Source organism: Neolamprologus brichardi, chromosome 6 (genome assembly GCF_056152115.1).
Source record: "Neolamprologus brichardi isolate AB-2024 chromosome 6, ASM5615211v1, whole genome shotgun sequence".
Classification (NCBI taxonomy): Eukaryota; Metazoa; Chordata; class Actinopteri; order Cichliformes; family Cichlidae; genus Neolamprologus; species Neolamprologus brichardi.
The window spans coordinates 20,116,796-20,142,064 of NC_142109.1; the positions used below are offsets into that span (position 1 = coordinate 20,116,796).

A 25,269-nucleotide genomic window follows, 5' to 3' on the forward strand; every position below is an offset into this window, starting at 1 on the left:
ATATGGTCATTGTACAGACAGACAGCCTTTCATGCCACCCTCTGGTCATACCAAAAACATTTTACTCCCTAGCTAATGGAAAAATGTTCAGAATAGCAACATTATTTCTCGTTTTTTTCTCTCTTTTTTTCATCTCCGTGCTTTAGATCCAGCAGTTTATCAGCAATAATGTGTTTGGATGTTCAATGAGCACTGCAGCCTCATGGGACTTTGTGCTATTCTTTTAGTCTTGTTAAAGTCATATTAGAAAACAGATTCAGGCAATAAGTGGAAAGAGCTGAAGCTGATGCTTATTCACGTCTGGCTCGTGGTACTACAGTATAGGCACAGAAAATAAATGAGCCTTTTGAGAGGGAACATTTGAGAGCTGTCTTTTGCTAAATCACCAATGTTTTAATGTTTGCATTTGCTATGAACTATCATCTCACTTCCCCTGTTTTGCCTCTTTTGTACTGGGTTTTGCCTTCAGAACTGCCTTAATTTTTTCTGTGTTGTTTAAACATTGTTCGACTGATAGGCAAAAGTCCCAAGTGTGCCAAGAAAATATGCCCCATCCCGTTACACCCCAACTACCAGCCTGAACTAGATGGATATAAATGGTAAATGGCCTGTATTTGTATAGCGCTTTTACTAGTCCCGCCTAGGGACCCCAAAGCGCTTTACACGTCCAGTCATCTACCCTCACATTCACACACTGGTGGAGGCAAGCTACAGTTGTAGCCACAGCTGCCCTGGGGCAGACTGACAGAAGCGAGGCTGCCATATCGCGCCATCGGCCCTTCTGGCCAACACCAGTAGGCGGTAGGTGAAGTGTCTTGCCCAAGGACACAACGACCGAGACTGTCCGAGCCGGGGCTCGAACCGGCAACCTTCCGATTACAAGGCGAACTCCCAACTCTTGAGCCACGATCGCCCTATAAGATACAAGAAAGGATCCATACTTTCATGTTGTTTGTTGCCCCGTGCAAAGTCGGATCCCAGTATCTGAATTTCAAGACAGAAACTCTGTAGACCTGGGAATATTCTTTTCATCATCTATTGTCCAACTTTGATGAGCTGGTGTGAGTTGTAGGTCAGTTTCCTGTTCTTGGCTGACAGGAGTGGCACCACATGTGGTCTTTGCTGCTGTAACCAAAACACGTTGTGCATTTGCAGATGCGCTTCTGCCTACCTTGGGCATTTATTTTAAGTTATTGTTGCCTCCCTATGAGCTCAAAGGTCATTCTCCTCTGGCCTCTAACACCAACATGGCATTTTTCACCAAGAGAACGGCCATTTATTTTGTCTTTCATCTTCCTCTGACCATTCTCTGTAAACCCTGGAGACGGTTGTGTGGGAAAATCCCAGCAATTTATGAAATACTCAAACCAAGCCGTCTAGCTAAAATAAACTTCCATCTTTGTGAGAGGTTAAGCAAGTGCAAATAGAGGTCTGGCTTACCTAAATAACCCTGCCCATTATCCTGTCACACTTGATAGTGTGATAATAGAGGAAAAGTAATTCAGCACTTTCTGACTGACTGTGAAACGTATTGTAAAGAGAAAGCACTGAGTGCATAAATTTTATTAATGCATGTTACTGAAATTGCTAAATAAGTTATAGCCAGGGCTGGACTGGGACAAAGAATCGGCCCGGGTATTGACTAGACCACCAGGTATTATAGAAAAAACCATAAAGCCTTTGAACAAAAACAAACGCTGTTGTGACAGTGATGTACACTGTCATGTTGGTATATATGTATGATTTGTATACAGTGTATCATCTTCATGTTTCCCTCTCACCAGATATCCAAACCGATATCATGACCAGCAGCTTTTACAGCTGTGGCTCCAGCAAACATCAGCTGATACTAGAAAGTAATATTAAATAAATTCAAACAACAGCTGATCAAGCTTAAATGTGCTGCTGTTGTTTAGCGCGACATCCGCTGGTTTCCTCTTTCTGGCGCAAAGTGGGCGATAAACAGACAAAAGAGACGATCAGCTGATCATTGATCAGTTTCATGATTGGAGTAGCAACAGGACAGGGAGGAGAGAGAATGAGAGGAGAGGCAGCCGTGCAGCAAAGACACAGAATAACTCCAGCTTTGTGTCTTTCATTGTTTATACGGTTACAAAAACAAACAAACATAAAAATGAAAAATCACCCAATGCCCGGTGGGCCAATGGCCAGTCCAGCTGTGGTTATAGCTTAAAGTTTGAGCTGACCTGTGAGTTCTGACAGATTAGTTAGAATAATAAATAATCGACTCATTAAGTGTGACAGATTGACATATGATGCACTAATTTTTTTAAAGCTTTATAGTGACAACGACAACAATAACTGGCTTACAACTCAAACTATGCAAATAAGAAATGTATCTTCAATTAGATTTGAATTCTCTGTTCAAACCTTCAGTTTAACTTTTCCTCTTTATTCTCAAGAAGGATCCAAAAATTCTAATATAGCTGGCCAAAACATTAGACTCCTAACAAAGTCTACCCTGGTAAAAGGAGTAAACCTTTTCAATAGCACAGCACCCAGTGCATAACTTTGAATATTTACCAGCAGCTAAAAGGCCTGCTCGGGTATGTTTTTGTTAAAGGTTTAGAAAAAAAGTCCTACAGGACTTGAAAGAACAGCAGGGGTAGCGTGATTGGGTATTATGGCCGTACAAAAGAACGGTGTTAAAAGGATGTTTAGCTCTCTCTTTTTAGGCATTTTTCATCAAAGCTGACTTGTCTTCTTGCTTTGGCTTCAGTATCACAAAGAGCCATCTGAAGCTGGCTGTGACGTGGTTTCCATGGGAGTACAAAGCTTTTTGAAGCCAGTTAAGATACCGCCTGGATTTCACTTCCCGTTTGCTCTGCCAAGCTGCTGGGAACACTATGCTCCTTATCGTTCAGCGTGAGGCGCCCTTATACAGTATGTACCTGCAAGGGCTGACCCCATAGTTCAGAGTATCCCAGATTAAAAATATATAACCGGTACTTCTGACTTGCCCTTGAAGCTTTGGTTTCTAAAAGCATTTATGAAAACCTGAACACATCAGAAAATGTTAATATTTAAACATAATTTACTGTTATATCTTAGAAAGCATAACAAATTTAAACCACTGTGCCAAGAGGTGAGAGCATGACAAAAATAATGGTTTGAAATAAATTCAGTGATATTACTGAAGACAATAATTGATCATGTGACGACTTCCTGACATCAGCCTCTTTTCATCTACTCTGCAGTCATGTGAAAAAGAAAGTTTCACATGGTTCTTTGCAGTCATGTGCTGGGTAAGTAGCAACACTTAATTGACTGTCAGCAAGTGTGAGCACCCCTGCAAAGGAGAAGTTTGCGGATCAATCTGGGACAGATAATAATGCCATTTCCAAACAATTTCAAGACGATCATTCTACTAGGAAAAAGATTATTTCCAAATGGAAAACATTCGAGGCACTCGCCAGTCTTCCTGGGAATAAATCCCAAGGTCAGACTGTGCAATGCTCAGAAAAATAGCAAAAAACACCACAAGTACATCTCAGAGTGTACAGCCCTCAGTTAGCAGTATTAAAGATTAAAGAAGCATGGCTTGTTTGGAAGGGATTCCAGGACAAAGCTTCTTCTCTTTAAGAAGAACACGGCAGCACAGCTTATGTTTGCAAAGTTGCATCTGGCTTGTTTTGCAGTCACACGACCTGGGCACCCTGCAGTCTCCGAATTAACCATAAATTTCTCTGTATACCAAAGTATTCTAGAATCAAATGTGAGGCCAGCTGTCTGATAGTCTGGCCAGAAGTGGGTCATGCAATAGGGGAGGATGCCAAGCACAGCGGCAAATCTACAACAGAGTTGAAAGAAAAGAATCAAGGTGTTGCAGTGACGCAGTCAAAGTCCAGAGCTCAGCCCAACTGAAATGCTGTGGTGGAACCTTAACAGAGCTGTCATAGACAAATGCACACAAACCTCAATGAAGTGAAGCAACACTGTAAAGAAGAGTGGACCAGAATTCCTCAACAACAATGTGAGAGACTGATAAAGTGATACAGGAAACAACTGCTGCAGGTTATTGTTGCTAAAGTTGCTTCTACACACATGAATCATGGGGTGGGCTTTTTATTTTTCCCCAACTGTAGATGATTTAATGTCAGTACCTAGAGGCAATGCCCACAAACCCGTAATCTATCACTAGTTTTAAAACCTTACATTGTATACCCTAATGCATATACTATTAAACACCCAGGTATTGTTTCAGTATTTGTGTTCATAATAGCTTTGAAAAGCTTTTCAGTGGCTCCTAAACTATCATTTCTTTTGGAGTTAAAATAACTGAAAACTGAATAGAAAAACATATGTAATGTTTTATTGTTTTCCTTACAGCAGTTAGCAATAGCTTAACTATAGCAAGCCAAAAATAAATACAAATTTTAAATAATTTCAACAATGTGTTTCATTCAAGAGGGCAACAGTAGCATTTCACGTTAATTGGACGAAAAGTCCAACACAAAGCTATGGCTTCCTGTCTGTTTTTCCCCACAGGAAGTTATGAGCACGTGGTCATTTTTCTTAATGCTTTTAAACTTGAAATTACACAATTCACATATTTATTTATTTATTTTTTATCTGTAAGGGAATTTTTAAAAAAATGGGCAGAGAGGAAGCCATTCTTGCGTAATTGGACTCGGCCCGGCAGAAGCAGTTAAGAGACGATGCTGAACATGCAGTAAGACATGAGGAAAATACTACAGGCAAAGAACATAAACATTGAAAATCAAAACTTAAAAGATCACCCAAAAGGCTACCGTATGCACGCTAATTAGAAAAATCGCTTTTTGAAGTTTTCATGTACAAAGCAAAAAATGTTATTCCAAAAAAGGGTGATGTGACCATTATAAGTCACAATTAATTTCCCTGACGGTTGTGAGAGCATTAGGCAACTGAGGCAACAATGCCCTCTGTTAACCCATTCTGTAAGAGTCCAATCAAAATTCCTCCCCTGCCTGTTACACCATCCAGTCACTGATGTAAAATGTAGAAGCACACGCAAGTCAACATCCACCTAATCCACATCACCTCATTCAACCCCCCTTTACATCATTTCCTCAGAACTTTTCATAGGAAACTTGTGTGGGCAAGATGTAAATAGCAATCCCCAAAACTTACAAGCTCACTGACACACACACACACACACACACATACACAAACAAGCTCCCCTCTACATCCACTGTTAACTCAGTGCATTCATTTGTCATTGATGCTTCTCCATGACTTCATTTCCCTTTGTGGCTGCGTTGCTCCCATGTGCTTTTGGCAGTTGTACGGAGGCCTGGCAGGGCCACATAGTCTTTCTGGAAGCGTGAATTTGGCGTTCTCTGTCGTTTCCTCTCCCCCTGCGTGGTGAAGAAAGCATCCTGGAAACGCATGCTCGAGGCCGTTGACTAGAAAACAAGACATCAGAAAGCACCGATGAGTAATGGCAAAATGTTCCACGTGGCATGAGAATATTCTGTTTGTTTATGCCAATGAAGTTTGAAACTTATGCTTTTAAAGTTTATGTGTAAATCTTGTAAATCTAATACTTACAAGTCTGCGCTTCACCTTTTTGGGGAGGTCTTCGTCTAAGGTGTAGACATCTTCTCTTTTGGCCAGCACCTGAGAGCCGTCTTCAAACTCCACCTGAGATAAGGTGAAACCAATCAGCAGCTATCAGAGAGGTTTTAAATAAATGTGTTGCATTTATACAGTTTAGATACTATCCATGCACATGCACACTCAAAATCTTACCACCAAATTTACTGCACATTTTCGCTTAAAAAAAGCCAAAGAAAACTCCTATTTACATTTAACTGTCTTCTAAATATTTTTTACTTAATCATCTTTGATACAGCAGTTACACATGGTGGTATCTGTAGGTTTGTTGCATTAATAATACAGAACAGTCTAAGGAGCTGGGAAAGAAGGCAACCGGGCTTCTTAAAGTTTCTTGAAGACATTACACCTCTCATCCAAGAGACTTCTTCAGATCTAAAAACAAATGCTGGAGTCTCCCCGGTATTTAAACCCTACTATTAATCATATGCCTTGTCACATGAGCCCAGGTGTCAAAATAGCATTTCCCTCATTGCCAAGCTTCAAAAATGGCGGTTTTGATTCTTGTGAAGGAGTTCGAGTTTGGATTCCAGCTCAGCTCAGTTGGAACTCAGGCCAAGCAGGTACTAAAAACACCTAATAGAAAATCCAAAAAAGAGCAGGTGCTAGTGGCTTTTGGTTGCGGCAGATGGCCGCATCTCAGAGAGGCTGCTTCTGCTGGAATTTTCTTCCTGTTAAAAGGAGGTTTTCTTTCCCACTGTCAACAAAGCGCTAGTTCAAAGGGAGTCATATGATTTTTGAGATTTTCTCTTTTCTTTGTATTATTGTAGGTCTTTACCTTACAATAAAAAGCACCCTCAGGCAACTGGTGCTATATAAATGAAATTGAATTTAAAATTGAATGTGGTGTCATAAGCCACCCCCTCTGCTCAATGATGGTCATTCACAGTGGGAGTCCAGTCGCTTTCTATCCAAGCTCCTTAGAGTACCATGACCTGGATAGCTGAGAACCTACACAGGCATTTATATAACACAGGCTTTTTTCTGGGTGTTTTTCCAGGCTACCATTATTACAGACTATAAGAGGCCACAAAGAATTTCTTTCCCCTCACTTTAACAACATTTTTGCCAGAATGCACAAGTGTGCATTCATGTTACCTCTGCTCTTTAAACATTAACGCTGGAGTTCTTGGAAAAAAGCAGGGGCTTCATCTCTAAAATACACCTTGACAATGGAAAGTTCTTGTCCAGCCATTTTTTTCCATCTTAATCTGACCTATATTAAACCGTCTTTGCGTCACAGGTGCATTTGTGCATAAGTAATGGTTAACGCCCAGCTCGCCTAAATAAAGCTTAAATGGAAGCTGCATGAGTCTTAGCTTAGTTAATATTTCAGTGAGTTTGAATAATGCAGATTGTCACCTCCTTCTCTTCCTCCTCCACTTTTCATTTGCTCACTCTCCGTCTTTTTCCCCCTCTCCCCATTTTCTATCTCTATGTCAAAACAGCTTTTGCTTCCTACGTCTGTCTTTTACCCTCCCATCATCTTCAATCTCCTCTTGAGTCATCGTGACTTCAGCGCTTCCCTCAATCCTCCTGTCTTTTCTGTCCACACGTAGACCAGGGGACATTGACAACGTCAGTGTTGAGGGAGTTCAACAAATTTACTGCTATGCTGCTTTGACCTACAACTATGCCTAAAAGTCTATGCCTGAGAAAAGACTGTAGAGCCACGTCAGGTCAAACTACTGCTGCCGATGTACTGGAGGGTAGTGTTGTGTCTGATCCTGGGAGGCGCTATACAAATACAGGCCATTTACCATTTACCATTTATTCAGCACAACGTGGCCATTTGTTTTTCTCTCCCACGCTCACTCACTGCTGTCGTGACTGAGTAGTTTACAGATGGATCGAATGTTCAGGTACCTGGTACATGTAGGAGACGTTGGATCCCAGGTATTTGGCACTGTAGAACAGCCCATCAGGCCATTTTACTTGAACAGCTTCCCCCACTTCAGGAGCACCCAGGTTCACACAATCTCTGCTCTGAAATACAAGAGAGTAGTAGATGGTCTGTAAGTGCCTGAGTGTTTCAAAACGATTTCAAAAAGACAGAAGAAGTCATTCAAAGTGGGTGTCAGGATAACTGCTAAAGAGAGTAATTCCCTTTGATATATTTACCTGCTAGAAAAAACTCAAGTGGACTGACAACAGCTTTTGCTATAGTCGAGAATTTGACAGTCGAGTGCTGTTGAGATCTAAACTCAAAGCTGCATACAAAACTTCTCAGCCCAAAATGGTTGAGACATTATGGTAATGTAAAGAGCACATGGTTTTGTTTCAGTGTTCAGACAGCAGGACCTCGTGAATGCTTTGTGCTACCGTGACACACTGAATATCCCCGAGAAGCTTGTTTTCTTGTCTTCTATGTAAGGGGCTTCAACACTAGACAATCAACAAGCTTTAAGGTGTACATAGCTTTTTAACAAAACAAGCACAAGGCTTCAAAACATACACATTCAAATGGAATTTTAGTTATTTTGGTGTAATAATATACAACATCTTTGGTAGCTAGGTGAGGCTCAGGACTGAATGCTCTTAACTTTAATGTGCTCTTAAATATAGAAACACACGTTTAGCTGTCAGTTTCCATACTCCCATGGAAACCCCTGGTGTGTGATATTGCATTTTTCTCTGAAAGGCCCTTTCAGAAACCCGCTGAAAGATTTACAATGAGAAACACTAGAGCATATTTTCAAAGGAGAAAAAGAAGTTCCTTTCTAACGAGGGGGATTTAAACAACTGGTTTGACCTTATACAACTACGCAGTGACCTCTTGAGTGTGCGTCTAATTAAACATATCCTCACCACTATGTCCTCGGGGTACGTGTCATTAGAGAAAGAGCCATCATCAAACATGACCTCGTAGAACATCTGGGAGGTGATCTGTGTGACCTTGGAGCTGTAGTAGCGCAGGTTCTTGTGTTTGGAGATCACCGTCTGGCCAAGTGAGATAGAAGCTTGGTTTGCTTGCTGCTTCTAGTGTAGACAGAGAGTAGCAATTAGACTAATGTATGGCAATACAGAGTAAAGTCAAACTAAATTCCACTGGGGTACAGCAATGTTATATAATTAGTGACAACTGAAATTTTCTGTCAGATTTATTTGCATTATAAAAGGTTCTGATACCCAAATCTCTGCTTTTAATACAATCAGGTTTATAGATCTGTCTCGTAAGTCATCTTGACAGCTTCTTGTACCGAGGTACAACTTTTACTTTTAATTAAACTCAGTACGGACAGAGTATGGTTGTTATCTTTGCATTTAGAAGGGAAGAAATTGCACCATGCAAGTTAGTTGCAGCATAGTGAAGACAAACCTTAAATTAGTGTGAGTTTAAGTGTAAGTTGGGCATCAGCTCTAACAAGACCCCAAAGAAAACTTTTCTTCAGTACCAGCACAAAGAACTCATTTGTGAAATTGCATCCTTGACATTTTAGATACTGGCATTCACTCACACCACTGTGGCACAGTGCAAATGTATGCTGCACTTACTTAAAGCGGGAACTTTCTAAAACAGCAATAGTCTTCTAAACGAGCAGTTAACTCTGTACGGCTGCCAGTAGAATAACTGATAAATAACTGAACTCAATAATAATGATCTGTTGTGTCGTGAGCTGGTTTATCCCCAAAACTAAAAAAAAACCCACCCCCCCCCCCCCCCCCCAAAAAAAAAAAAAAACACAAACAAAAACAAACAAAAACAAAACAGACTTACTGCACACTTTTCTCCTCCTTTTCTAGCATAATGTTGCACTACTAACCGCACTGTCATGGACAATATTTCAGTTTATACGTTTAATTCAGTTACCAGCATTATTATAGATGATGCAAGTGAACAAAGCAACGAGCTGAACTTGAACCTACAAGTGACTGCAGTAAATACTTAACGTCAAACTACATTTACTACTGCAATTCCCCCCAAAAAACAAAAAATGCTGCTGGAACGCCGTTTAAAATGTGACTATAACCAGAATGATTTACCAAATGTCATGTGGCTCATGTTCACATACGGCTTCTTCTTGCATGATAGAGCTTTAGCGTGCATTTATAGATGGCCCAATGACTGTGTTCACAGACAATGATTTCTGACAGCAGTGTTTCCATGACAGAAACATTTCTGTTTTAAATGAAGTGCCATCTGAGGGACCAAACATCAGCGGCATCCCAACATAATCTGATTTTTCAGCCCTGTCCATTGTCCACAGAGATTTCTCCAGATTCTCTAAATATTTTGGTATTATGAACTATAGAGGATTATTCTGAAATTGCTAAAAACGATGTCTATAATCTGTGGAACAATGCTCTTTTTATTCCCCATCATGCGGCTAACCAGCTGCCAATTAACGTAATTAGTTGCAAATTGTTCATCCAGCTCCTTCTTTTCAGCACCTTTTACTTTTCCAACCTTTTGTTGCCCCTTGCCCCAGTTTTAAGATATTGTTTAAAGTGCTGCTGCTCTCAAATTCAAAATGAGCTGCTATTTTTCATGAAATATTACCATGTCTTAAGTTTGAACATTTCCTATGTTTTCTTTATTCTATTGTGAATGAAATATAAACTTTTGAGTTTTTTTTAATCACTTCATTCTGTTTTTATTTACATTTCAAACAGCATCCCAATTTTGGGGGAATTCCACAAGTTCAATTTTATTTGGGGTCAAATGAGAGTATGTTGTGTAGAGCAGCAGTTTGTAAAGTGGGTACATTAGTCCTAATGGGTCGCATTTGTGTTACCATCTCACGCTTTATTTGTTTCAACTGAAACAAAATATTGAATCATTTATTATAAGCTTGTTTGTATTAAAATACAGAACATGTACATTAGAGAAGGAGGAGACTGCCGCCGATCCCACGCTAACACAGTATAAAGTGTAAGGATTTTCCTGGTGTTGCAGAGACATTCACATCAGAAATAAAAGTAATCCATTGAATCTTCATCTTCTTTTATGCCAAGAGTAAATGAACATGCTTATGTTCATTCTCGCAGCCAACAACAGAACATTTGGTGTGCTTCATTAATAGAATATAGAGTTAGAGTTGGCAGAAAAAGGCTCTAGCAAGGAAATAGTAGTTGTTCATTCTTTGTTTGAGTGCAAACAAGCCACTGTGCACGCATCACGCCGATGTGTTGTTACACAGTGCCCTGTATAAGTCATGGAAGAAAGACTCGACTACAAACAAGGTGATTCAGGCAGTTCAGCTGTAGTATTTGCAACAGGTAAAACAGAGACAACGGCATAACATAAAGGGGCCCCTTTAACAAGCTGTTTTCAATTATCTGGCGAGTAGTCATTTGTGCCACTATCTTAATTGCATTAACACAAATTATTAAGTCCTTATAATTGAGTCAGTTATTTCAAGCGTGTCAAAAACAATAATATGTCTATTTATTCCGGGCACTTGTTCAGATCAGCTGTAGCAAACACCTGTCCTATAACTTACAGCTGACGAACTCCGCGACTGGTGTCTATGGCAGGTGATTGACACAACATACGGCCAATCATCGGGCTCCATGATAACACCGGCAGCATGGGCACAGGTCACATGAAAGGAGGTGGGACACCGGCCACATGAGCACTGGATACAAGCCCCTGAGTGCCGCTTTCCCGCACAGCGTTTACGACAATAGATGCACTTCTGTAAACACATAAGGACCAGACCAAACTGTCAATAGGCCTGAATTAACTTAGGTTGCACACGAAAAGCTGGGAAAATGTTATTACTGCAAAGGAATTATAAAAACAATTGAGAGACGCCAAGAACCAAAAAATGGCCAGTGGTCTAGAACGATCAGCAGCTGCTTTTAGACAAACCAAAGGTGTTTTTACACTGTATCCAGCTTGTTTTGTTTTAATATAACTAGATTTAAAATGCTGTCAAAGTGTTCTTCAAAAAACATTTTTAAGTAAACAATAAGCATGTTGTTTAAGTACGTCTTTACCAAAATGTTTTCAAGCCTTACTGGAAATTATCCAAAATGATGTCACATATACACGACGAATAAATAAAATCTCTAGCCTTATCGTTACAACAGGAGTATTTGTCCTCTATATCGTTATGGCTTGCGTTCTAAAGACACATAAAAACAACAGCTGGGCCACCACTCTTGGCTTTTAGAATATATGGTCTTTTTAAAAGCATGTTGCTAACAGTTTATTAACACTAAAGTATGAATAGGATGGCCAAGCTCATCGTGACCAAGAAAACTTGGTGGTTGAGCAGTGATTGCATTGAATTTTTTTGCTGTTGGAAACTGATTGCAAGAACATGTTGTGAAAAACTTGTTGCCCAGAGGTCAAGGATGCAACACCCTCAACTTGTGGACAACACAAGATAATTGCACAGGACACATTGTGGGAGGCAACAATCCCAGTACAGCTAAGACTGACTGCAATCACTCAGACAGATTAGCAAAGGATTCCAAAAAAACTACCATCTAATTTATAATTTCAGATGGGGACTCAACTCAACTGGTTGCCAGCTGATTTATTTTCTAGTTATATTCTTATATAAAAGCAATGTCACTGAGTATCTTTATATCATTTTGCAAATTGAAGTCACTATTTGTGAAAGAATTACTGAAACAGTGTCAAAACTGATGTTCTAGCTGGACTCTGAATTTAAATAGTTCATTTCTGTATATGTAGACAGCGACAGATTTGCAACAGACAGCAATAGATTTGCGATTTTCACCAGTGTATCAGTAAAATGCTGTATTATCCATGACAGACTGGATGTAACAGCCAGCCAGTCGCAGTCTGGCACCAGACTTACTCCATCTTCCTGTTGCTTTATCACCATCCTGACCAAAGTTACTTTGAAGAAATGAATGAAAAGACCAAAACAGCTCTGTGTTGCTTTATATTAACAAAGATTTCTTGATCAGTACCCAGGACAAGTAACATATTATCTATATAACAGTAGTTTCCAACAGCAGCTGCTGACTGATACTGGACCGTCATGTCGGATATCTCCACGACACCACTTTTGGATCTTGGCACTGCTGACATCAGTTTGATGAACGATGAACACTGATCAAACTTTTTGGTTAATTAGTACATTTGTTGTTGTTGTTTTTATATAGAAAATCAAAAGACACTGATAGAAAACATGAAACACTGTGCTTCCAGAGATGAAAGGAGGAAGTTGTGATGGACAGCAACATCCTACACACGCTTAGAGTGGCTGATTTGCTCTGTATATAAAAAAAGGGCAGACTGAAGATATTATTTACACAAAGGGAAAATCATTTTACCCCAAGGGTAATAAATAAATAAAATTTCACACTGTAAATGGAAGCCCTTCAGTCGGATGTTCTCCTTTTTAAATTTCAAATGCAAACTATATGCACAATACACCTATTCCCAGTGACTGCCTTTATTGCTGTGGAGGAAACCTGACCTTATTCACTAAAGCACCCATGTCTGGCGTAAAATAAATTTAAAAATTTAAAAAAATAAAGTAATTTAACATTTGCATTTCCACTCCAGACTTTAAAGGTTGGCTAGGAAAAACAGCAAATTAGTGACAATAGACCGCTAAGTGAATCACCGCTCAGCTGTGCCGTGAACCTCTAACATAATTTAAAGCCAATATGTGCTCCAAAAAAATTATATCTGTGAAATCTGCTGTTATTGGATACGGTAGTGTAAACAAGTCATTGATAGCAGAAAATAAAATGAGAGACCCCAGTTTAATAGTCAACAGAAACATGTTACTGGACTGCTGCAATACAAAGAAACCCTCAACTTGAGCCAATCAGATGACATCATTTATGCTTTCCACAAATAAAAAGTGCTTCAATCTGTATGTTGTGGTATTTTCTTTCCTCGTTTAAGCTCTGTGAAGAGTACACAACTGCACACTGGCGAGCATAATACACATACACATCCTACACACAAACACTGCCATGCATCCATGCACAAACACACTTGAAGCGAAATTTTGTAAAAGACTATCTCTCGGGTTTCTGCACTAAACAGCCCATCAAGTCAGTTCCCTCTACTGTGGCATCTCTCTTGTCTGTCCTCTCCAACGAAAGGGAAAATATGACGACATGCCTCCCATTATAACCCCACTTGCTCCCTCTCCCTCTTTCACCCCTTTTGCATGCCTTCCATCTCACTCCATTTTCTCTAGTCTGCTCTTAATAAAACACCCATCTACGCTCTCTTCTTCGCTTCACTTCCCTGCCCTGGCTTCTGTCTTTGCAGCTTGGTTTCACATCTTACTGAAAGTAATTTATTCATTAATCTAATTCCCCAGAAATCCATGCTATAATATCGACATGTAATACGTCTATATGCAGACACGTTCCAGTGCCTCAGTGAGTTTAAGTGGGAATTAGCTGTTTTTTTTAATATCTATTTCTATAAAAGGTTCCAAATTACCATATCACTGCTATATCTTGTGCATAATATTGTTGTTTATATATTGTTTAAACAGCACGTGTTGAAATATTAAGAAAATACAATATCAAAAGCACCTTATGACAGTTTAATTCCCCCGTGTATATTTCTATATAATAGGATGTGATGATGCCCAGAAACAAGAGCAAGGCATCTGAGAGGTAAATAAGAAGGTGACGCTGCCCAAGTACGAACCTTTCTTAAAGTCTCTGTCCTTATCAGCTAAGCCACTGCCCTTTGTTCATTTATTTGAACAAATCAATAACTGATCTAATTAGTTGGCTCAGCATTAATTAAATTTAACCTCTACAGCAGGGCTGGCTTCATCTTTACAATTATCAGCTTAGCCCTCTTAATGCAGATATCAGTTGGGGATCAGTAGGTATTGTGTATAGTGAGAGACTACCCTCTTTTCCTTTTGTGAAGAAAACCAAAAGGCAATATAAATGCTGGTTTTAAAACGGGATGAAAATCCTAAGTTTATCCTTTTTTTTCCCCCTAATAATGAAGTTTCTTGTCCTTTCTGTTCCTGAGCTGAGGGAGAAGCAGTCAGTGCTTTTCTCGGTGACTAACTTGGCCTACATTTCGTAAAGCCTTTTCCCATACCTCCTACATTATGGACAGCACTGCACAGATGAACTGGCCCGACTGTCTAGTCCACTTATTGAGGCCAGCATAACAAGATTCTAGCTGGCATGCACTGTGTGCAAAATCTGTGTGTTCGTATTTCTGCAAATGAGCACTTATGTACATATAGTGGCGGGGGGGGGGGGGGGTACAAAATAAAATAATGCCAATTAGATCACATAATATAAACATGTAAGAATAATTGTATGTTTTAATGCGTGTGTGAACCTCGCCAATTTCTCCCCTGTGACTTCTGCAGGGTGTATTCGGGTGCCTGTGTTGAGCCATGCGTTAAGAACATTCCCACAGTAAATTATAAATGTGTATGTGTGCACATCGGTGTGCGTGTGTTGTATGATAGTAAATTATGAATGTACTGAGCTGCTGCAGGGGCAACGGGTCCAATGCAAACTTCAGAACACGTGGCTCGGGGAGTGAATCTACAAATGACAACGCCGACAAAACAGAAAGGTAGTCTGTACGCCATCCTCAAAACTTTGAGAGAAAGTCTGCATCACAGGCGCACACTTTCTACTGGTGTACATGTGAAAGACATATTGGTTATTCATGCATACTGTGCAGTTTTTCATGTTTTACCACCTAATGAAGTATGGGTACTTCTGTGACTGCGCTAATTAATGAAAACTTGAAAACTAAATCTAAAGATTTAGTGTCATTGTGTTAAGTAGGAAATGCTTTAACATATAACAAATTCTCAAATAATCCACTTTAAGACTTATAGCTACAAAGACCCATGGGAGGTATCCAGCATTGATTGGCACTGTGATAAAGCATTTAAGATCTAAAGCAAGGAAGTGCCACTTCCTCTAAAAGGAATTTAGGTCTTTCCTATACTTACATTTTGGCCATCACACAGGTCATGTCAGAGGCTTTTATGAGCACCCTGCCTCTTCCCGTCTGGACTATAATTTTCATTTTGTTCAGATTTCAGCCCGTGGATATGGAAACTGACTTTGTGGTTTGTGCTTTCATATCCAAATGAGCTTAATTTCAATGTGGTGTGAGAAGATATGAACCATATCCCTGTAAATACCCTATGGGTAATGTCACTGTGTCCACAGAGTTAGCATCCCATTCAGTGTCAGTGCAGCAATATTCCTTGAACTATTTTTGGGTAAGCAGTCGTGTATAAACCTAAATATGCTGGTTCCCTGTGGTGAAGTATGACATTTTAGTTATAACTGAAGTCTATTCACTCAGATGTCGTTTTCTGAGGGACTGATAACTAAACTCAAACTGGATATCATTGTGTTACACTGAAAAGTCTTCTTACCATTTCTTTAATTTGGAAAGAAAGGGCAGATGATAAGAGCCAAAGGACTTTATCTGGAATTTAACTGCCAACGTTATAGTTTGAGGCTAGATCATTGGGCCAACAGGTTTTCTCTTAACAGTGAAAGTAAAGCCTCAGTCACATAAGACTGGTCAGTGACCCTCTCTCAACCTCTGGTCACCGGGGAAAAAGGGTGCATTCCCGAATTGGTTAGCAAGTGATTGCTGGCTGTCTCAAGGTGAAACTGGTTGTAAAGAGTATGCTGCACCAAAACTTCCTTGGGCTTGCTCTGGTCACTAGCGTTTGCCCTGACTGCAACCTCCAGCAACCACTCACCAGCCAGGTATAGAAAACACACCTTTCTCAAGTGACTGGCGGTTAGCAGGGGGTCACCGACGCGTTTCTAGGCCTGCATGGCCGAGACTTTAGGAATCAATTTCAATGTAGCTGCCAGCAACCTCCAGCAACCACGTGCAAAGTTATCAGGGAATACCTCTTTTTTCCTCATGGCCAGAGGTTGCCAGATGGTTGCTGACAGGTCTCTAGGCCTTTGTATCCGAGGCCTATACTACCTTTTTCCACAACCCTTCTTAGAAGCCCAGATCTGTCCAGTTCATCTGTGCATTTGCAGTTTCACTATGGACAAAAATTAACTTCATTTTATGTCGGGGGACAAATAAGATCTAGTTCTCTGGCTATGAGCTAGAAACCCCTGAGACCTGATTCATCTTCCTTTTTTTCTTTTAAATACCATTCATGGTGTTGTATATTCTTCCTTCTTTGTGACTGTGTAGGCATGGACTTTTACTGTAACATCCTCAGGCCATCGCAGCTGTGCTGTGCTGTAACGAAAGCTCAAAACAAGACTTCTAAAAACAGCAGCAGGGCTGGAAGTGGCGCATCACTGCATTCAAACACAACTTTGGAAGGGACAACGGCCAGTGTTAAATTGAGCATGGCTTTTAATTTTTGTTGTATAACTTTGTAATCTCAGCTCATATATATTAATGATGTATTCACATCATTGTTACTTTCAGCTCACGCAACCTATTTTGAACAATACGCTGATTTATTAATGTATCTTTTGTCATGAGCTGTTTTAAGGAGTCCTAAACTGTGATTTATTACATATGCTTCTAAGAAGAATTGAACTTATCACATCTCTGTGATCCATCTTATGTGAGGATGTGCTTCTCCAACACTTTGCTTTCTGCTGACTTATCACAGTGCCTGCAGCAGAAAGCTAAGTATAGTGGCAACATGTCAGGTCTGCTGAGACGCACTGCAGCTCCCTCATTAAACAAACACATACACACTTAATAAATGCACAAGCACATGCACATGCACTCAGGGAGGCAGACATACACCTGCACACATATAGGCAAACATCAGCACACAGAGAGTCTTACATACTTACACACTTACACACACACACAAACCCCCCCCCACTCCCACCCACCAGTGGTTAATTATCCAGCTTTGATTGCGGGCATGTTCGTCTCACATTGTTAATTAGAACTGTGAACACTTCATTAATTAGACCAGGACAGTCCTCAAGGAGTGTGTGTGGTGTGCGGGTGTGTGTCTGTGTGTTCTCACCAGTTTATATCGCTGCATGGGGATCCTGCTGGTGTCAATGGGACTCCTCTTGGATTCATTGCTGAACCTCGCCTCTGGCAATGCTACTGCACACATCACGTGAGCCCATCTATACACACATATACACACAAACAAATTAATACATTGTGATGATTAAGATACCCAGACAATTCATTTGGCTGAGATCTAGAGATGAGGGATAAGTGTGCAGAGCTAATCGCAGAACAAAAGCTCGTCTCACTTGTCGTTTTGGGTTTTCTTTAGAGCGCCACCTCTGAGGTTGCAGAGACAGCATTCCTGGGAAAAGAGAAAAATGAGTGAGAAGGACGAAGTGCAGATATTTTTCCTTAGTCAACTAAATCTATACACGTGCCACAGAGGAAGATATTTCTGCTTACTAAATAGTCAGAAAGAAGAAAAAAATAAGTTATGTCTTTATTGTATACAGTGATCACACTGCAGTGTGTCAACTACCACATATGAATATGGTCATCTATATTTTTAAGATATTACTGACTGTTCTGACTAGGGTCAGATCTTTGGGTGAGCCATCATCATCAGCTATAACGTATAATCATTTTAACACTAGTTCACATTAAAATTTCAGGATAGCACTGCTATTCTCCTGATACACCACAGTCATACTTGAATCAAAGGTATAAAATTGTCTTACTGCTGTAAAGTTTCCCTCGGTACAGCGATCACATGACCATTGTTCACTGATGTCGTCTGCAGCAACACCGTAACAACCTAAAGTAAGAAGGGATGGATCAAAAACTCTGTAGCAAAAATACTCACTGACTCCTCAAATGCTATTAAATTGTTGTGTCAATGGGCTGGGAGAGAAACAGCAGACCTGACAGTAAATGGCAAGATAATTTTATGTTATTAAGGGAAAAAAATGTCACAACAAAAGAGAGAGTTGGTGTACAATTCATCGTTGTTTACGAAGGCGTCCGTCTGTGTGGGTTTATCTCATATTAACGTGTGTCATAGCTCGCTGTCATTTTAGACACTTCACAGCAGCAACTTTGCTTTTTGGTCTGAGTCCTCGTGTCCAAATGTTTTTCCAAAATAAAAAATGGCCTTGAACAGAAAAACACTGGAATTTCATTTAGTAAAACAAACGTGATCTTATTCAAAGCTGGCAGCTGATTACAATCCATGAGCTAGAGGCTTTAGACACGTAGGTTGGGAATTTTTATTTGAAAAAACACACTTGAAGTCTGTATATGTGTGCATGTCACTATTCTTTTCCTGCATTATCCATCAGAAAACCAAAAATAAAATCTAAGCCCACCTCTGTTTCCTTTCCAGAGTTCAAATAACAGAACGGGCAGAAAGCTACATCAACATGTACTTATTGTTGGGGCTCGAAACCGAACTTGTGGCTTTTTCATCAGTGTCAAATGACATACACTTCATCTCTAACTCCCACCCCACCAGACTTAGACACACACATAATACATGCACAACATCCTAGACCAAGCAGAATAAAAATATGGCAAAGTGAACGTTAGTAAGAGTGACTCAAACTGACTGAAAGCTGGGCATACTGCTGTCTAAGTCTTTTAAAAGTAGCTGCGTTTGCGTGCGCGCGCGTGTGTGTGTGTGTACGCGCGTGCGTAAGGCCGGCTGGAGGCTTAAGATATCGAAATGTGCATGATTGGGACAGAGATCCGTGTGAATGAGGGATTACGACAATGCACAATGTATCGTGTCTGAGTAGCCTGGAAAAGAAAAGCTCCAGGGATTTTTTCTTCCCTTTTTTAAGAAAATGTGTGAGAGCTTGTTACTGGCTTGGGGATTTTGAACAGGAACTGTGTGTGGCGGAAACAGAGGATTCACCCCCAGTCTGACGAGGGAAATAAAATACTCCAAACCACAAAGAAAGGAGGGAGAAAGGGAAACAGAGAGAGGGTGGAACATACAGAAGAAATGAGTCAGGATTTAAACCCACTGACCCTCTAACAATGACATCAGTAACACAAGCACAACATGTGAAAACGAAGAATGTCGCCTGGTGGTAAGTGGTAAACAGATGGCATGAAGTTTAAAAACTATACACATCAGTTTGTATGTTCTACCCCCCTCCTCTCACACACAAAAACTCAAATATATGTGCTACTGTTGCCTTGTGCATACATACTTGCATGGACCTGCAAGCAACAGCTCTGGCAGTAGAGTAGAGGGGAGGTGCCATCTTCCTGCAGCAGTGGGTTAGTGGGAGTAGGGGGGCAATTCTCTTCCCGAAAAGAAAAGCAGATCTCTGGGATCAGGGGCTTGCTTCTCCTAAACCCTCCACCATGAGGTGAGGGACCCTCCATTGGAGATGAAGATTGGAAAGTGTCTTTAGCTACCATAGGCTTATTGTCCTCTGCTTTGTCTTCCGCCTAGGGGAGAAAGAGACTGTAATTTTCATGTATAAAAACCTCTGACAGACGAAAAACTCAAAATTGTCTCTCCAGACTGAATTTTAACTACATTTAGAGCTGGAAATGTGCTGAAAAGCTGTAATTATCAGTAAAGCAGTTGGATTAAAACAAAACAAAAAAATCACAGACATATGAGCTCAACACAGGATAAGAATCACTGACCACTGCAATACTGAAACAACCTCTACTTAGAGTAGCAAAAATGCTAGCCAAATGAGGCAAATGATGTAAACACAGAATGAAATGTGATCTTTCAACATTCTCAAGAGAGGAAAGTTGCAATGCGCACTCAAGCTACACCAGTGGAACTGTGCATTTTTTAAAGAAATCATCTCCCAATTTGTGCTGACCTCCCCTTTACCTGATAGTAGGGCATGAAGAGTGTGCACACTGCACAGTACGGCTGCATGGTGGCTGCATGAGCATTGTACTCCCTCTCTGTTGAGAAGCAGCTCTTTTTGTTCTGCCACAGGTAGACAAGCGGCTTTGCCCACGCTTCCATTTCCTGCCCCTCTTCTTCTGCCAAGCTTGCTTCAGGTGGCTCTAAATGGAGACAAAATAAAGCCTTACTTACTCTGTAATCACTCATCTATTCAAACGGTGGTTTCTTTTACTGGGGCGCGGACAATGATTTATGCAATTCCAACCACGAATCTCTTGCCTGGTAGATTGTTAATTAAGCCTTTTCTGAATATGAAATAATCATCTGGCCAGAATATCAAAAAACACAACACAAAACTGCTCTCACAAAGTGAATTCTGCAGCATTTTCTGCACAGAATCGCTGCAGAAGTCAGAGCTAATCCAGCTGCTGTGGTGACAATTTCCTCCAGTGACTTGAAAAACATTTTCACGGAATAGACGCCTGTCAGTTTCCAAAATTGCCCAAAAATAATTAAGCACTCTTATGATCGTAAAACAGGCTTCTCACAGCCATGGTCATTTCTTACTCGCAGATAAACAACTACAGCGGCTGCTGAATTATTCATCCTTTCTCACAACTACAGAGATGATAAATGTGACTGTGTGTGTATATGCACATTAGTGGTTGTTAATGGAGGCCCCCCTCCCCCCACCCAAAACCCCACCCCATTAAAACCATGAAAACAAATAGAATATCTATCACTAGATCATTTTACTGTGGTAGGCCCGAGAATTAAATGTGTTTGGTTTATGTGTGCATTGACGTCAAAAGAATCATTTCGGAGGGACATAAAATTTGAAAAATGAGGAGGGGAAGTATGGACCACAGGGTGGAATGGCACACTGTGGGAAAACACAAATTTTACCTGAGTGTACTTTATATTTGTCAAGACTGTTGTTCATGCTGCTAACAGAGTCAGTTCTATTACTTCTGAGTATATTGTGTTAGAAATACAAACTTTTACAAAGTATGCGTTATTGTTTTTGGACTACAAAACGGATTAACATCTAAATGTTGTGATGATTGCATTCTTGTTCACTCCAGTGCAACCAAAAAGAAGTCTAACGATCATGGGTTCTGGCCCGGTGCCACCCACCATGCAGTACTAACCACAACAGGAAATGTCCCTGGGTTTTTTTATTGAAATAAGCTCAACTCTTGGCTTATACTGTGTGCATGTGTCGCTGTCTAAATGTCTTTTTTAAGGCTCAACCATAGCAATACCTTTCATCGAACTGTGTTAACTGTATATATGCGTGTGTTTTTTCAGGGTGCCCACCGTCGTCACTGGCGACCTGTTGTTTGACAGCAGTTGGTACAGCCCTTGCGGTGGGTTTCCTGAGTGGGTGACGCCAGCTCTTTGTGGTCCTCTTCATTGACAGGGCAGGATACTGGCATAGACAGGGATTGATTGAAGGCGTTAAACTTTTTTTTTTTGTTTCTGTAATGTGTAAACTATTATAATTGACTATTTAAAAAAAAAAAAACACTCACAGCACAAACCTCCCCAGGTTCCAGGCCTGATTCATTGCACTCATAATTATTTGTATCATTTATTTCTTCTTCTTCATCATCGTCGTCATCAGAGGAGTCACTACTGCTCTCTCTCTTGGCACTGTGCTGCTCTGCCTCATCGTCATCAGATCCTCCTTCTTCCATATCAGACACCCTATCCTGTTCTCCATCTCCCGTTCCGAGAGGTGAAACAGCAGTATCCGAATGGAGTCTCTCCTCAGCTTCCCTTTGTCTCCCCAGCTCCCTGCACAGGGACAGCGCATCAGCCCCATCATCTCTTTGCAACTCGTACTCTCCACAAAGCCCCAAAGGCTCCATAGCACCAACTGAAACTAGAGAAGTGGGCTCGAGTTGAGCCCAGGTGAGAGGCCCACTTTCTCCTTCCTGGTTTTCGGACTCACGTAGTTCTTGCTCAGGGTTTTCCAGGTCAGTGACCTCTTTGCACTGAGGTTCAGTCCACATGGTGTAAGGTAGAGGGTCGTGGGTAAAGTCAGAAGGGAGCTCTGGGTGCAGACTTTGGATGAGGACTGCAGGATTTTGGGAATTAAAGTTTTTCCAGATGCTACTGGAAAATGTTTTAGGCTCTGTGTATGGGTGCTGGGGTGTACAAAAGGAAGAGGAGTATGTAGTGTGATGCTGTAGTTGTAATGCTGAGTGGCTGTCACTTTGAGTGCATAATGGAGGGGCAGGGGCTGGGATGTTTTTGTTCGAGGTACTGAATCCGCCTTCTCTTTGAAATGGATCTTTGGAATTATCTTTATTTGCAAACTCTTGTAAGTTGGGTTTCTGCTCTCTTTGAGGTGCAGTGCTCTGAACAAGCTGCCCAAGAGAGGCATTGTTCGGTCCAGTAAGATTTTCCAGCTTTGTGTGATCCTTGTCAGCAGCAACTGCAGGCATTATCATCATTTCATGGACACCACCAGATGTTATTTTGTGCATACCACTGGCAGTTAAATGAGCCGTTTTTTCTTCTGAACCAGACACCGCTGCCCCTTCACAATTATATGGGGGATTTAAATGCCAGTTGTTGGCATGTTCTCCTGTGTGAAGTTCTGCTGACATCACTAAATCAGCCTCTTTCTCTTCTTGTCTGGCTCCATGTGAGGATGAAGAGCCAGTTGGCATCTCCCTTTGAAGCACAGGTGCAATCTGGTGACTACATGATAGAGATTTTGAAAAATCAGTCAGGCCATCATCAGCAGGCGTAAGTGAGGGCATCTCTTGGGTCAGTACAGGTGGCAAAGGGCAAATTCCAACCTTATCTGCAGGCTCCGGAGTGAGTTGTGGCATATCCACTGCATTCCTCTGCAGGAGAGGAGGGGGGAGATTTTCCTCAGTGTTGCTTTTTAAAATGCGATTGTGTGTAGAAGGGGAGCTACATGATGTGCAGCTACCCCCCTCTACTGGCTCACTTTTTAGATCATAAAGTGCTTCTGTAGTGGAGTGTGGATTGATAGGCTTCGAATCAACAACTGCGTCCGTTCTCTCTGCTTTAAAGCCGTTGTTAGAGTAACTCTCTGTACCTGTGTCCATGCTGCAATCAGTGTTGAATATTTCACTTAAAGTGTCTTCTCTACATACTGAAGCAGATGTGTGAGCTTTAGAAACAGGGGAACACAAGTTCACCACAGTCTCATCAGAAGTGCTTGTGTGGGAATTTGAGTTGTGTTCACTGGCTTCCACAGGAGGCATCCTGATTGAGCAGTCTTTACGAGATGAGAGGTCTCTTTGTTCAGATGAGGGACACCTTGGCTCGTTAATTCCTGGGTCCGCCTGAGTAGCCTCAGGCCTTTGTCTGAGACTTTCAGCAGTTCTGCTTGTGAGACCTGGCCCTGAGAGGTATTGTGGGTCAATATGAATGTCTGTTTCTGCCTTAAGGTCATCCTTCAAAGGTGAGGCAGGGGGGCTATCGTGAGAGTCATGAGAGTGCTCTTTAGAAACCCCCAAACTTTTACTCTCTACACGATTGACCTTGACCACACACATCTGTCTGCAAGGACCTGTTGAGAATAAAAGAATGGCTGGCTAAAATATGAAAAACAGTCACTGCCAAGTTTTTATAGACCTCACATGAAGGAGTTTACAAATATAAGAAACCAGGAACACAGACAGCTATGTACATTTAAAAAAAATTAAGTAATATCTCAAATATCCTTTTTATCATCTGTCAGTTTCTTACCAGAGAGCTGAACAGAGTTTTGACTCTGGTTGTGCTTTGATTCAGCTTCCTTTTTCTTCTCTTTCTGCTCTTTTTTGCCGGTTGTCCCAGCCACAGACCTTCGCACCTTCGGGTCGGGAGGACCTGCCGAACTTTTCCTCTTGCTTTTCAGCGCTGAGGTGCCATCCAGGTCAACGGGCTCTTCTGTAGTCCTGAGGCGCTTGGAGCGCATACGAGAGTGGCTGCTGTCAGAAGGTGAAGAGATCAAAGAAGATTAAAACTCAAAACCCTGAATGAAACCGAAAAGCAATGAAAGCATTAAAAGCAAATGTAGAAAGATGTGCCTTTTGAGAGGGCAAATACTAGATCAACAATGACTGCACCAAAGCTACCAGTCGTTAAATTATCACAATCCAATGCATATATGCACTCTCTCTTTCCTACTCCAAATGAAATGCCCACTACCACCATTAACCCTACTCGATGTAATAATGTGCCACAAGCTGTTTACGCATGAATTCAAGAGGACAATATTGGGCGAAGAATGTTGGGACATTGTCTGAAATTGTCAGACACATTATCACTACTGAAAATAGCCCATTTGGCTAAGACAAGTGTGTAGCATGGATAGTATTTGCAGCAGACAGAACACACGCCACCGACTTTCTCGCTGTGAATGCTATCTGACATATGTACAATCAGACATTACACGGACTTTCTACTACTGAGCTGGAACGTTAGAAACTCACGTGTACCTCCTGTTGTTAATATCTAGAAAAGTTCAGGTTTTCAGTGAAGGTGTGAAAATAATTAAAGAAAAGAGAATCAACATTGCATGAATATAAACAAAGTACCCTTTGTTTTCAGAATTGGTCTTGCGGCGCCTCTGCAACCAGCTCTGCAGCTCTGGTGTTGTACTGGGAGTGGCAAGTGTGTGGTCAATTGACGTTGAATCTTTACCCAGCATCCAGTTAGCATATCTGTCAGGCTGAAAACGCTTCACAAAAGGCTCCATTGATATCTTTACCATGTCTTTGCTACACGTGCACTACAGGAGGAAAAAAAATGAGATGTCTAGTTTAGATTTATATTAAAGAGATTTCTTTCAGCATAAGACTCCACAATAGATTCAAGGCTAAACGGCAAGATATTCATTTTTTGTGATGATCTTTGGCCAGAATTTTACAAC

General features: G+C 41.0%; 1 protein-coding gene across 4 annotated transcripts in view; it reads right to left on the reverse strand.

Moving 5' to 3' along the window:
* Positions 1-4,213: 4,213 nt before the first annotated feature.
* Positions 4,214-25,269, reverse strand: part of kdm4c (lysine (K)-specific demethylase 4C) — a 31,369-nt gene continuing 10,313 nt past the window's right edge. Inside the window, exons 9-22 of one of the 4 annotated variants that reach the window (XM_006787326.3) lie at positions 24,935-25,128; positions 24,102-24,322; positions 21,902-23,922; positions 21,687-21,798; positions 20,346-20,527; positions 19,699-19,942; positions 18,223-18,299; positions 17,791-17,846; positions 17,550-17,658; positions 11,064-11,258; positions 8,428-8,598; positions 7,486-7,605; positions 5,554-5,646; positions 4,214-5,408 (exon numbers count right to left, since the gene is read on the reverse strand). In XM_006787326.3, coding sequence (XP_006787389.2) covers positions 5,241-5,408; positions 5,554-5,646; positions 7,486-7,605; positions 8,428-8,598; positions 11,064-11,258; positions 17,550-17,658; positions 17,791-17,846; positions 18,223-18,299; positions 19,699-19,942; positions 20,346-20,527; positions 21,687-21,798; positions 21,902-23,922; positions 24,102-24,322; positions 24,935-25,128 — 3,963 coding nt within the window. In that variant the 3' untranslated portion in view covers positions 4,214-5,240. Of the gene's footprint in view, positions 5,409-5,553; positions 5,647-7,485; positions 7,606-8,427; positions 8,599-11,063; positions 11,259-17,549; positions 17,659-17,790; positions 17,847-18,222; positions 18,300-19,698; positions 19,943-20,345; positions 20,528-21,686; positions 21,799-21,901; positions 23,923-24,101; positions 24,326-24,934; positions 25,129-25,269 lie in introns of all 4 variants that reach the window. The other 3 variants (XM_006787327.3, XM_006787325.3, XM_035906218.2) reach the window with 3 other exon arrangements.